This window comes from Babylonia areolata, chromosome 27 (assembly GCF_041734735.1).
Source record: "Babylonia areolata isolate BAREFJ2019XMU chromosome 27, ASM4173473v1, whole genome shotgun sequence".
In the NCBI taxonomy this organism is placed as follows: Eukaryota; Metazoa; Mollusca; class Gastropoda; order Neogastropoda; family Buccinidae; genus Babylonia; species Babylonia areolata.
In genome coordinates, this window is record NC_134902.1 from 6,448,201 (window position 1) to 6,461,237 (window position 13,037).

Genomic DNA, 13,037 nt, shown 5'->3' on the forward strand with positions numbered 1-13,037 from the left:
CAAATTGTAGTAACAACTGCAGTAACGATCCTGAATTCCCCAAGTGCCACCCCCATATCTCTCCTCCAGTGCTCCATACCTCCCCCCCCCCCACTCCGTACACCCGCCCCCCCCCTTACCCAACCCTCCTGACGCCGAATTGAAGGCGACAAGTTGCAACAACTGTAGCAACACTCCTGATTTCCCTTAGTACCACACCTCCACCCCAATACCTCTCCTCCAGTTCTCCATACCTCCACCCCCCTCCCTTTAACCCCCACTCGCCCTGTCCTCTCCTGAGGGCTACAAGTTGTAGCGGCTGCGGTAGCGCTCCTGGCCCTGGCAGTACTCGTTGTAGATGAGCTTGAAGAGGAACATGTGGAAGATGATGATGAGGAAGGCGATGGAGACCCAGAAGAGGGTGGGCAGGCCCCCGAAGTGGTGACCGTGCTTGTGCAGAGCCAGCACGTGGTGCTCATGGGCAGGGGCTGTGCGGGGAACATCACACGGACATCCATCATAATGACAGTAACAGATTCTTATTATTCTTATTCTTTGTTGCTTATTGTCCAGCTGACCGCACAGGGCCATATCGGGACTGTCAAACCATACAAATGCCAAACCGCGTCAGCACAAAACTGTCACATCTACAAAAAAAAACAGTTCATGACACTGTATCCCAACCATTTAGCTTCTTATGGCAAAAAAGACAAGGCCATGGTAAGGACGCCAGCCATTCTGCTTAATATATCATCCCCAGATTACAAAAAGAAAGGGAAATGGACTGGGAAGCTAGAAAAAGGAAACAACAGTGGAGAAAGAAAAAAAGGCAGAAACAAATACAGTGACAGAAAAGAGGAAATTTCTAGCACAGAATTCCCAGAAGGCAGGGATGCTACTGACACTGAAAGACCCCCAGCATCCCCACGGGGGGATTAGTAAAAGATAGTACTCATACAGCACAAACTCCCCATGTAATGGGCTCCAAACGCCGTCCATGAAACAACACATATACACTACTGCATAATAACATACCTCTGCACATGGAAAAACAACGCATATGTGTATCTATACACCAAGACAATACTATAAATTGTAGGTATGAACACACACACACACAACAAAAATACCCTAAACACACGCACACACATGCTCGCGCACACACACATGCCTGTGCAAACGCAAACATCCACCCAAAGACACACACACTACATGATGACTTCAGTAGAGGGCAAAGTGGGGTGGGTAGGAGGAGGAAGAGTGCAGACAATTAGCTAAGCTTCATCACACCCAGAGGCCTGTTTGAACAGATGGGTTTTCAAGTTTGTCTTGAAAGAGGGCAGCATTGGTAAGCAACCGAGATTCAGAGGAAGAGAATTCCAGACAGAAGGTGCTTGATACTGAAAGGCCCTTTGGCCATAATGTCTTTAAAGAGGTTTTGGGGACTCAGAGGAGCTTTTCAACAGAAGACCTGAGAAAACGGTATGGGGTGTAAGCGCTAAGGACTGTGGATAAGTAAGAAGGGAGAGATCCTTCAAACTGGTGAAAAGACAATATGACACTTTTGTACTGAATTCTGTACTGGATGGGTAACCAATGAAGTTGACATAAATGTGGGGTAACGTGATACTTTTTTGATGATGGTCGGCAGTGATGCACAGAATTCTCTCCGGACACTCCCGCTCCTCCCGCCACCACATGCACCCCCCAAACCCCCAACCATGTCAGCCACTGACCTTCTCTGATCTCCTTGATGTCGATGGAGTGTTTGAGTGTGTTGTTTGTCGGCGGTGATGTACAGAATTCCATCCATACCCCTCCCCCAACAACACCCCTCTCCCCTCCCTCCAACACCCTCCGAACCATGTGAGCCACTGACCTTCTTTGATCTCCTTGACGTGGATGGAGTGTTTGAGTTCCTCCATGTGCTGTTTGTCAGCGGTGATGTACAGAATTCCTGTCAGGGGCTCCGTCAGCTTCACGGGGAAACGCTGCCAGGCATTGCTGAGAAACACACATCATCATGACATCACAGATTGACATAAGTTTACAGATGGACCAACATAAAAGTGAAAGCTGTATTATCAATGGTTTCTTTATTGCAATGGGAAATAATGTACAGCTTAGTCTTTTGTGAAGGACTATGACTCTCAAACTAGGAGGCAAAATTGCATTGGCTCTTAAAACTGCAGCCTTGGGGGCTAGCTGGCCTTTTGGGAACCATCCCTAATGCCAACTGTCCTAAAACCCTCTTCACTGAGAGAGTGGGGAAGACACTCTCCATTACTATCAAATTCTAGCCCAGATAGTCGGGACAGCAGTTACCTCCTCTGCTGTTCTGATGGTCGTAGTTGAACACAACTGATTATCAAAGGCATTGCTGACAAACACACATCATCATGTGACGGACATGTGATTCTTTGTGGATTTTTTTCTGTTTGAGAAAATTTGTTGGAATTGTGTTCCTGTGAGACCCGTTTGAAGAGGAGACTGATGTGTGTAAATTTGTAAATGAATAAAGAAGTGTGTGTTTCTAAAAAAACAACAACAAACAAACAACAAAAAAACCACACACACATCATCATCAACATGTTTTTTCATTGTTGTAAGGGCGCTGTTGACAAACACATCATCATCATGTTTTTTCTTTGTTGTAAAGGTGTTGTTGACAAACACATCATCATATTTTTTCTTTGTTGTAAAGGCGTTGCTGACAAACACATCATCATGTTTTTTCTTTGTTGTAAAGGTGTTGCTGACAAACACATCATCATATTTTTTCTTTGTTGTAAAGGTGTTGCTGACAAACACATCATCATCATGTTTTTTCTTTGTTGTAAAGGCGCTGTTGACAAACACATCATCATGTTTTTTCTTTGTTGTAAAGGTGTTGTTGACAAACACATCATCATCATCATATTTTTTCTTTGTTGTAAAGGCGTTGTTGACAAACACATCATCATCATGTTTTTTCTTTGTTGTAAAGGCGTTGCTGACAAACACATCATCATCATGTTTTTTCTTTGTTGTAAAGGCGTTGTTGACAAACACATCATCATCATGTTTTTTCTTTGTTGTAAAGGCGTTGCTGACAAACACATCATCATGTTTTTTCTTTGTTGTAAAGGTGTTGCTGACAAACACATCATCATCATGTTTTTTCTTTGTTGTAAAGGTGCTGTTGACAAACACATCATCATGTTTTTTCTTTGTTGTAAAGGTGTTGCTGACAAACACATCATCATATTTTTTCTTTGTTGTAAAGGTGTTGTTGACAAACACATCATCATCATGTTTTTTCTTTGTTGTAAAGGTGTTGTTGACAAACACATCATCATGATGTTTTTTCTTTGTTGTAAAGGTGTTGTTGACAAACACATCATCATCATCATATTTTTTCTTTGTTGTAAAGGCGTTGTTGACAAACACATCATCATGTTTTTTCTTTGTTGTAAAGGTGTTGTTGACAAACACATCATCATCATCATATTTTTTCTTTGTTGTAAAGGCGTTGTTGACAAACACAAATCATCATCATGTTTTTTCTTTGTTGTAAAGGAGTTGTTGACAAACACATCATCATCATGTTTTTTCTTTGTTGTAAAGGCGTTGTTGACAAACACATCATCATCATATTTTTTCTTTGTTGTAAAGGCGTTGTTGACAAATACATCATCATCTGCATCATCATATTTTTTCTTTGTTGTAAAGGTGTTGTTGACAAACACATCATCATCATCATATTTTTTCTTTGTTGTAAAGGTGCTGTTGACAAACACATCATCATGTTTTTTCTTTGTTGTAAAGGTGTTGTTGACAAACACACATCATCATCATTTTTTTTCTTTGTTGTAAAGGTGTTGTTGACAAACACATCATCATCATCATGTTCTTTCTTTGTTGTAAAGGTGTTGTTGACAAACACATCATCATCATCATGTTTTTTCTTTGTTGTAAAGGTGTTGTTGACAAACACATCATCATCATGTTTTTTCTTTGTTGTAAAAGTGTTGTTGACAAACACATCATCATCATGTTTTTTCTTTGTTGTAAAGGTGTTGCTGACAAACACATCATCATGTTTTTTCTTTGTTGTAAAGGTGTTGCTGACAAACACATCATCATGTTTTTTCTTTGTTGTAAAGGTGTTGTTGACAAACACATCATCATCATATTTTTTCTTTGTTGTAAAGGTGTTGCTGACAAACACATCATCATGTTTTCTCTTTGTTGTAAAGGTGTTGCTGACAAACACATCATCATCATGTTTTTTCTTTGTTGTAAAGGTGCTGTTGACAAACACATCATCATGTTTTTTCTTTGTTGTAAAGGTGTTGCTGACAAACACATCATATTTTTTCTTTGTTGTAAAGGTGTTGCTGACAAACACATCATCATCATGTTTTTTCTTTGTTGTAAAGGTGTTGTTGACAAACACATCATCATGTTTTTTCTTTGTTGTAAAGGTGTTGTTGACAAACACATCATCATCATGTTTTTTCTTTGTTGTAAAGGTGTTGTTGACAAACACATCATCATCATCATGTTTTTTCTTTGTTGTAAAGGTGTTGCTGACAAACAAACGCATCATCATCATGTTTTTTCTTTGTTGTAAAGGTGTTGCTGACAAACAAACGCATCATCATCATGTTTTTTCTTTGTTGTAAAGGTGTTGTTGACAAACACATCATCATCATTGTCTTTTTCTTTGTTGTAAAGGCGTTGCTGACAAACACAAATCATCATCATGTTTTTTCTTTGTTGTAAAGGTGTTGTTGACAAACACATCATCATCATCATATTTTTTCTTTGTTGTAAAGGTGTTGCTGACAAACACATCATCATGTTTTCTCTTTGTTGTAAAGGTGTTGTTGACAAACACATCATCATCATCATATTTTTTCTTTGTTGTAAAGGCCTTGCTGACAAACACACATCATCATCATCGTGTTTCCCTTTGTTGCATAGTTTTTCCATTCATCTTGTATTTGTATTTGTATTTCTTTTTATCACAACACATTTCTCTGTGTGAAATTCGGGCTGCTCTCCCCAGTGCACCTTGACCACAATGTCAAACAAAGACAAAAGAGACAGGACGGTGCAGCAAAAGTGTTTTATAAAAATCAAAATGAACTGCATCATGCACAGAAAAAAACTCTACTTTCTCTCAAACACATCTCCAACAAATCAATTTAGCCATGAAGCATTATTGTACACACACTCAAGGCCTGACTAGTATTTTGGGTTACGCTGCTGGTCAGGCATCCACATAGCAGATGTCGTGTATATTTTTTTTTCCATACACAATGACGCCTGTTTGAGAAAACCCAAAACTGAATCAAGACATGCACAGAACTGCACAACTTTCTCTCTCTCACACACACACACACACACACACCAACCCCCCCTACCTCAGCTGAACAGGCATGTCCAGACATCCAGCGTCACAGGCGTAGTACGGACGATCGTTCCGGTCCAACGACACATAGATGCTGGCCTTGTTGTCGTCGCCCACCGTGACGGAGATGTTGACGTGGGTGTTGTTGCCGTAGTTGAGGCGGCGGAAGACGAAGTCGCGGTGCAGGTTGCGGGGGTCCATGTTCAGCTCCAGGTGCTGGTTGTGGAAGTGGAGGGCGCCAAGGGAGAGAATCATGGCCTGCAGCACCCCCTCCGCCCCCGCCTGCACCATGAACTCGCAGCCGTGCTTCTCCAGCGTGATCATCCAGGTCGTCACCACCCGCGCGATCTCGTCCTCGTCCTCCGGCTCGATCCACAGCGTCTCTGCATCTCTGGGTGACAGGATCAATGTGTAGTGATTAACTGGTTGGTTTTCTTTTTCTTTTTTTTTTCCCTCTTTTTGACCGATGTTATATCCTTACATCTTTACATGTACTTGATTGTGCTTTCATATCGTGAAACTGCATGTTTGCTGCATATCTGTTATGCATGTGTGTGCGTATGTGTGAATGTGTTTGCATGTTTTACATTTATTTGCTTATTTATCATCATTCTGTGTGTGTGTGTGTGTGTGTGCGTGCGCGCTCACTTAGAGTTGACTTCATCAAGATTTTGCACCTTATAAATATTTTTATTATTAGTAGTAGTATTTTTATGTATTTATCTATTATTTTTTACTTATTTCTTTTCTTTTCTTTCTTTTTTTTTGGTTATTTTATTTATGTATTTATTTATTATTATTTAAAAAAAAAAAAAAAAAATTCTCGAGGCCATGCATGTTGGGTTACACTGCTGATCAGGCATCTGCTTGGCAGATGTGGTGTAGCGTATATGGATTTGACCGAGCGCAGTGACGCCTCCTTGAGCTACTGATACTGATACTCCTTCCATCTTCAGTTCACTGGTGAACACCGGATCAGATAACCTTTAATTTTCACATGCAGGAAGTCTTTTTTTTTTTCTGAAAATAGTAACAAAAAAAAAAAAAAAAAGGTGGACTGAAAGCGTGCATTGTCCCTGGCAGCAGGGTTAAGAAGAAAAATATTAACCAAAAAAAGGTGGACTGATTAACAAAAATAAAAAAAAGGTGGACTGATTAACAACAACAACAAAAAAAGGTGGACTGATTAACAAAAAAAAAAAAGAAAAAAAAAGAAAAAAGGTGGACTCTCCTGGCGACCAAACATCGATGGTTCCCTGCGGACTGCCGACACTGGAACTGTGACGGACAAACCCGGGTGTGGCCGTGTATGGGGGAATCTAAATGAGCGGCGTGGGAGTAATGCCACAATGCATAAAAAAAAAGAAAAAAAAAGGTGGACAGACAGCATCTAGTGTCCCTGGCAAGAGAGGTAAGAATGAAAATTAAATTTCAACACACGAAAAAAGACATCCCTGGTAGTAGCGGTAAGGAGTTCAGTTCAGTTCAGTTACTTAAAAAGGCGTCACTGCGTTCAGACAAATCCATATACGCTACACCACATCTGCTAAGCAGATGCCTGACCAGCAGTGTAACCCAACGCGCTTTGTCAGGCCTAGAGGAAAAATAAAAAGCGCATAAAAAAAAAGTAAATGGATACATCATTAAATAAATAAACAAATAAATAACAGAAATATGTAAGCAGATAGATAATTATTATCTATAATTATATTTAATTATTATTAATAATTATTATTTCACACAGAGAAATCTGTTGTGATAAAAAGAAATACAAATACAAATACACGTGGAGTGATGGCCTAGAGGTAACGCGTCCGTCTAGGAAGCGAGAGAATCTGAGCACACTGGTTCGAATCACGGCTCAGCTGCCGATATTTTCTCCCCCTCCACCAGACCTTGAGTGGTGGTCAGGACGCTAGTCATTCGGATGAGACGATAAACTGAGGTCCCGTGTGCAGCATGCACTCAGCGTACATAAAAGAACCCACGGCAACAAAAGGGTTGTTCCTGGCAAAATTCTGTAGAAAAATCCACTTCAATAGAAAAAAACACAAAAAAACTGCAAAACTGCACACAGGAAAAAAAAAGCGCTGTAGTGCAGCGATGCGCTCTCCCTGGCGACAGCAGCCCAAATTTCACACAGAGAAATCTGTTGTGATAAAAAGAAATACAAATACAAAATAATAAAATAAAATGAAATGCTGGGGAAAAAAAAAGAATAATCGAACAACATCAAAAGACAATAAATATAAAAAAATAGATAGACATTAATAAGCAAAAACTAATAAAGAAATCAGCAGAGGTAAGAAGAAGAAGAAGCAGAAGAAAAAAAAAGACAGACAGTATAAAGTGTATCAGCAGAAGAAAGAATGAAAATAGTACCCCCCCCCCCACCCCCCCCCCTCCACAAAAAAAAGGTGGACTGACATTGTGTAGTGTCCCTGGTAGCAGCGGTCGGGGTAGTGCAGCACCTTCTCGATGGCGGCGCGGTCCTTCTTGGAGGTGGAGAGGTCATGCATGGGGGCGGGCACGTTGCTCAGCACGTAGTACAGGGTTCGATTCACCTTGTCCCCGTTCACCATGCCCGCCGCCTTGGAGTGGCTAATGGAGAACCCGCTCTCCCACAGCTGTCAGCATAATAATAACAATAATAATAACAAGAGAGGCAAGGCCTTCAAGACTCACTTGTGATACACTTAAAAAAAATCCAAGCTTTTTATGTATTGAGTATAATTTCAAAATGTAATGTTTAAGATAAGAAAGATCAGTTTAAAGCGAATTAAGTCCCCTAGCATTAATTACAGAGTAATTTCCCTTTTTTACTATCTGCACCAAAACGTTTGCAAAATAAATAAAACTTCCATGCTTAGCAAAAGAAGTTCCTGTTTGAACAAAAAATGATAATAATGACTGCTCTTGTTGTTGTGTCAGAATATCAGATCAAAGTGCCAAGTTTAGAGAATACAAAAAATATAAATATAACAGTAAATGCAGTTTGCATATAATTAGGCTTCATTTTAAAAAAATTTTTGTGCCCATCCCAGAGGTGCAATATTGTTTTAAACAAGATGACTGGAAAGAACTGAATTTTTCCTATTTTTATGCCTAATTTGGTGTCAACTGACAAAGTATTTGCAGAGAAAATGGCAATGTTAAAGTTTACCACAGACACACACACAGAGACAACCGAACACCGGGTTAAAACATAGACTCACTTTGTTTACACAAGTGAGTCAATAATAATGCACAATTTTTCTAAACGCCTTACATCATAGCTGACTATAAACATGCCTTAAAAAAACCATATCAACCACTATCTGACAATGGAAAACATCCAGTGTGTTCATATGAATGCAAAAGCACACTAAAGATTATAAAAGCTACGAAGTAAATATGGCTTAGATTAACCCCCCCCCCCAGCCCCCCACACACCCCCACACACACATATAAATGTCCCTCCCTTACAGACACACACACACTGACATTTAAATATCAACTGCGCTAAAAACAAAATTGCATAAGCATTAAAATATTTTTTATTTTCTAACACAGAATTCTGTTCGGACATACTAACATGCCTACACACTTACACACGCGTACCAGAGCACTGTAACCTCACTTTAGGACAAATTTTTTTTTCTTCCTAACCCTAACTTCTTCTTCTTCTGCGTTCCCCGTGATCATGGTCTCAGACTTGCAGTCCTATGCTGGAAATGAAGGTGGTGGTCTTGATGAGGTCTTCTTTGGTGCCCCAGAGCTTTTCTGCCAGTGTGGCTCCATAGGGCCACTGCTGCGTCCGGGCATCTTGATACAGGGGGCAGGACTGCAGGATGTGCTCCGGGGTTTGTGGGCCTGTCTTACACGGGCAGTCAGGAGTGTGTGACAGCTTCATTCGGTACATGTGGTCTCGCAGGCGGCAGTGCCCCGTGCGTAGTCGGAATATGATTGTCTGCCTAACCCTAACAAATGGGTCATCTGCAGGGGGAAAAACAAAGGGAGAAAACTATTCGTCCGGAGTGAGTAAAACCAAAAACAGCAAGCAGAAGGAAACGAGGGTGACTGACCTTTCCCCACACCCTGGTGTGCTGCTGACGCAAGTGTTTGTCTGCAAACCCCAGACCCTTGGACATGTCCTGTCAGACGCAGAACAATGATAATGATAATAATGATGATCATGATGATCAGGACAATAACAAAAACAGCAGCAGCAACAACAACAATAATAACAACAACAACAACAATAATAATGATGGTGATGATGATAATAACAATAACAACAACAACAATATCAAAATAATGATAATAAAATGATAATGATAACAACAACAATACTAATAATCTTGATACTAATATAACAATAAAAATGATAATGATAACAACAATACTAATAACATTGATATTAATAATGATAATAACAATGCTAATACAAATAATCATAATGATGATGATGATGATGATAACAATAATTTTAATAAAACAACAATAACAATAACATTCAATATCAGATAAAATAAAAACAAAACAAAAAAACAATAATGACGACACAATATTCATAATATTAATAATAATGATAATGATGATAATAATATTATCAATAATAACAATGATATTGGATGCTTATATATAAGCGCACTATTCAGACACCTGCTCCAGGCGCTGCCCAGAACACATTGTTTTACATACAACACATTTCATCAATGATTCATACACACACCAAAATGTACCTAGTAAACTACACACACATAACCACAATGCATAAAAAACATATAAACATACCTTCAAACATATATATCTATATTTATGCATATACCCTCTTCACACATGTATACATATGCACATACACATACACACACATATACATCTATCCAAACACAAGTACACACACACACACACTTATTTGCATTTACATGCATATGTATACACATACAGATTTACTTTTATATATGAATGTATTTACATCTGTAAAGCACCACCATGCGCACACAACACACATCCTGAAGTTATGGACACACATGCGAAAATGCATGTGCGCACACACATGTGAAAACAGATATATATATATATATATATATAGGTAGACACCCTCCATCTTCAAATCATCTTGTATAATATAGACAGTAAACTAGTGAGAGGATGTTCTCTCTCTCTCTCTCTCTCTCTCACACACACACACACACACACACACACACACACAGACATGTTGCAATGGTGCTCATCATTCATTTCCTGTGTCAGTCAATCAGGTTTCAGTTGTGCATACACACACACACACACAAACACACTCACACACATACACACTCACTCACATACACACACACACACACAAACACACACATAGACATGTTGCAATGGTCCTCTTCTTCTTCGTTCGTGGGCTGCAACTCCCACGTTCACTTATATGTACATGAGTGGGCTTTTACGTGTATGACCGTTTTTATCCCACAATGTAGGCAGCCATACTCCGTTTTCGGGGTGTGCATGCTGGGTATGTTCTTGTTTCCATAACCCACCGTACGCTGACATGGATTACAGGATCTTTAATGTGCGTATTTGATCTTCTGCGTGCGTATACACACAAAGGGGGTTCAGGCACTAAGCAGGTCTGCACATATGTTGACCTGGGGGACTGGAAAAATCTTCACCCTTTACCCACCAGGCGCCGGTACCGAGATTCCGAACCCGGGACCCTCAGATTGAAAGTCCAACGCTTTAACCGCTCGGCTATTGTGCCCGTCGCAATGGCGCTCATCATTCGTTTCCTGTGTCAGTCAATCAGGTTTTCAGTCGTGCACACACACACACACACACACACAGACATGTTGAGTTTTTACGTGATGCTGTCTATCCACTGACCTGGTCGACCTGGGTGACGAGGCTGGCCAGGTAACCCTCAGCGTCTGCCCGAGCTGCCGGCTTGGTGTAGTGCACTACAGTCAGCAAGTGGTACGTCTGAGTCCTGCACAGGTGTCACCAGCACACCTGTGTAACTGTGTTGTGTTGTGTTGTGTTGTGTTCTGTTGTGTTGTACTGTACTGTACTGTGTTGTATTGTGCTGTCTTGCGTTGTACTGCGTTATGTTGTGTTGCACTGTATCGTATTTCCAGTATGAACTAAAATGACTATTAGTGAGTGAGTTTGGATAGTTTCAGAATTTGTTGGTAGTATTTTTGATTGTGTACTATTTATGATTGTGTGCTATGACTTGTGTGCATGCATGCGCACGTGCTTGTGTGTGTTGTGTGTGTGTGAGGGGGTGGGGGGGGGGGGGAGACAGAATGAATAATTTTTAATAATATTTGGTATCTTGTCTAAATTTTTTTCCTTTCTGATATTTATGTATGTGTTCTATTTGTAAATGCCTAGGGCTTATTTTCAAGATTAGGCGTAAATGCTCATGATGATAATAGTAATAATAATAATGATAATAATAATAATAATACACAACCACACCTAGGTTATTCCGTCATAGTCCCAGTGTGAGCAATCCTGCTGGATTTTCGTTTTTCCACATTCACAACAGTTTTAAGAAGAGACAATGAATACTCTCTTTGAGACAGTGTCTGGTAAACCTGCTGGGCTTTGCGGACACATAAAATCTTATTCCGATTTAAATGCTGCAACTGTGTCTTTTAAACTTGCTGGGTTTTGCGGACAGATAAAAATCTTATTCTGATTCCAATGCTGCAACTGAGTCTTTTAACTCACTCCATACGAACGGCGAAAGAGACGACGTTAACAGCGTTTCACCCCAATTACCACCATCAAAATATTGCAAGTGGAAGGCTCTTATACTGAAGAGGTGTTTGTTAACAAAGAATACCACGATTCTGACGACGGAAGCTAAAGGTTGGGTCATTCAGACACCCACTGGACATCCGAGGGGTCTGTGTAGAAGAGAAGAGAGGACTGGCCGTACTGAGTGAGTTAAATCTACGGGGTTTTGCAGACAGATAAGTCTTATTTTGATTCCAATGCTGCAACTGTGTCTCTTAAACCTGCTAGGCTTTGCAGACAGATAAAATCTTATTCCGATTCCGATGCTGCAAAAAGGAATGCGGACCAACGTACGTTCCAGGCAGGATGGTGACGGCCGTGTCCTTCATGACCACGCTGCCGATGGCAACGGCCACCACCGACTCCGACTCTGGGATCTCCACCAGTCCTCGGCTGACACGGTACTGCACCGTCTGACCTGTCTGACTGGACACTCTGTGGACACACACACACACACACGTACACACACAAACACACACATATGTAAACTCACACATACACAAACACACACACACACATACTCACACATACATATGCATGTACACACACACACACACACACACACACACACACACACACGCAAACACAAACACATACACGCAGACGCACACCACACACACACACAAATGTACACAAACACAGACACAGACACACATGTACACTCACACACACACATACACACACACACATGCACACACACATACACACATGCACATAAACAAACACACACACACAAACACAGACACGCACACATACACATACATGTACACACACACACACACACACACACACACAAACACACAAATGACCACCCACACACCTACCCCCACCCCCCCATCCCTCCACACACACACACACCCATCCACCTATCCACCCCTCACCACAC

The 13,037-nt window shown here is 40.6% G+C and overlaps 1 protein-coding gene across 2 annotated transcripts in view; it reads right to left on the minus strand.

The window, feature by feature from the left end:
• Positions 1–245: 245 nt before the first annotated feature.
• Positions 246–13,037, minus strand: part of LOC143301362 (uncharacterized protein KIAA2013 homolog) — a 35,303-nt gene continuing 22,511 nt past the window's right edge. For both annotated transcript variants that reach the window (XM_076615586.1, XM_076615585.1), the window contains 7 exons: positions 12,446–12,586; positions 11,231–11,333; positions 9,442–9,510; positions 7,805–8,004; positions 5,391–5,768; positions 1,859–1,983; positions 246–467 (listed from right to left, as the gene is read on the minus strand). In XM_076615586.1, the coding sequence (XP_076471701.1) occupies positions 283–467; positions 1,859–1,983; positions 5,391–5,768; positions 7,805–8,004; positions 9,442–9,510; positions 11,231–11,333; positions 12,446–12,586 (1,201 nt within the window). In that variant the 3' untranslated portion in view covers positions 246–282. The remainder of the gene's footprint in view (positions 468–1,858; positions 1,984–5,390; positions 5,769–7,804; positions 8,005–9,441; positions 9,511–11,230; positions 11,334–12,445; positions 12,587–13,037) is intronic.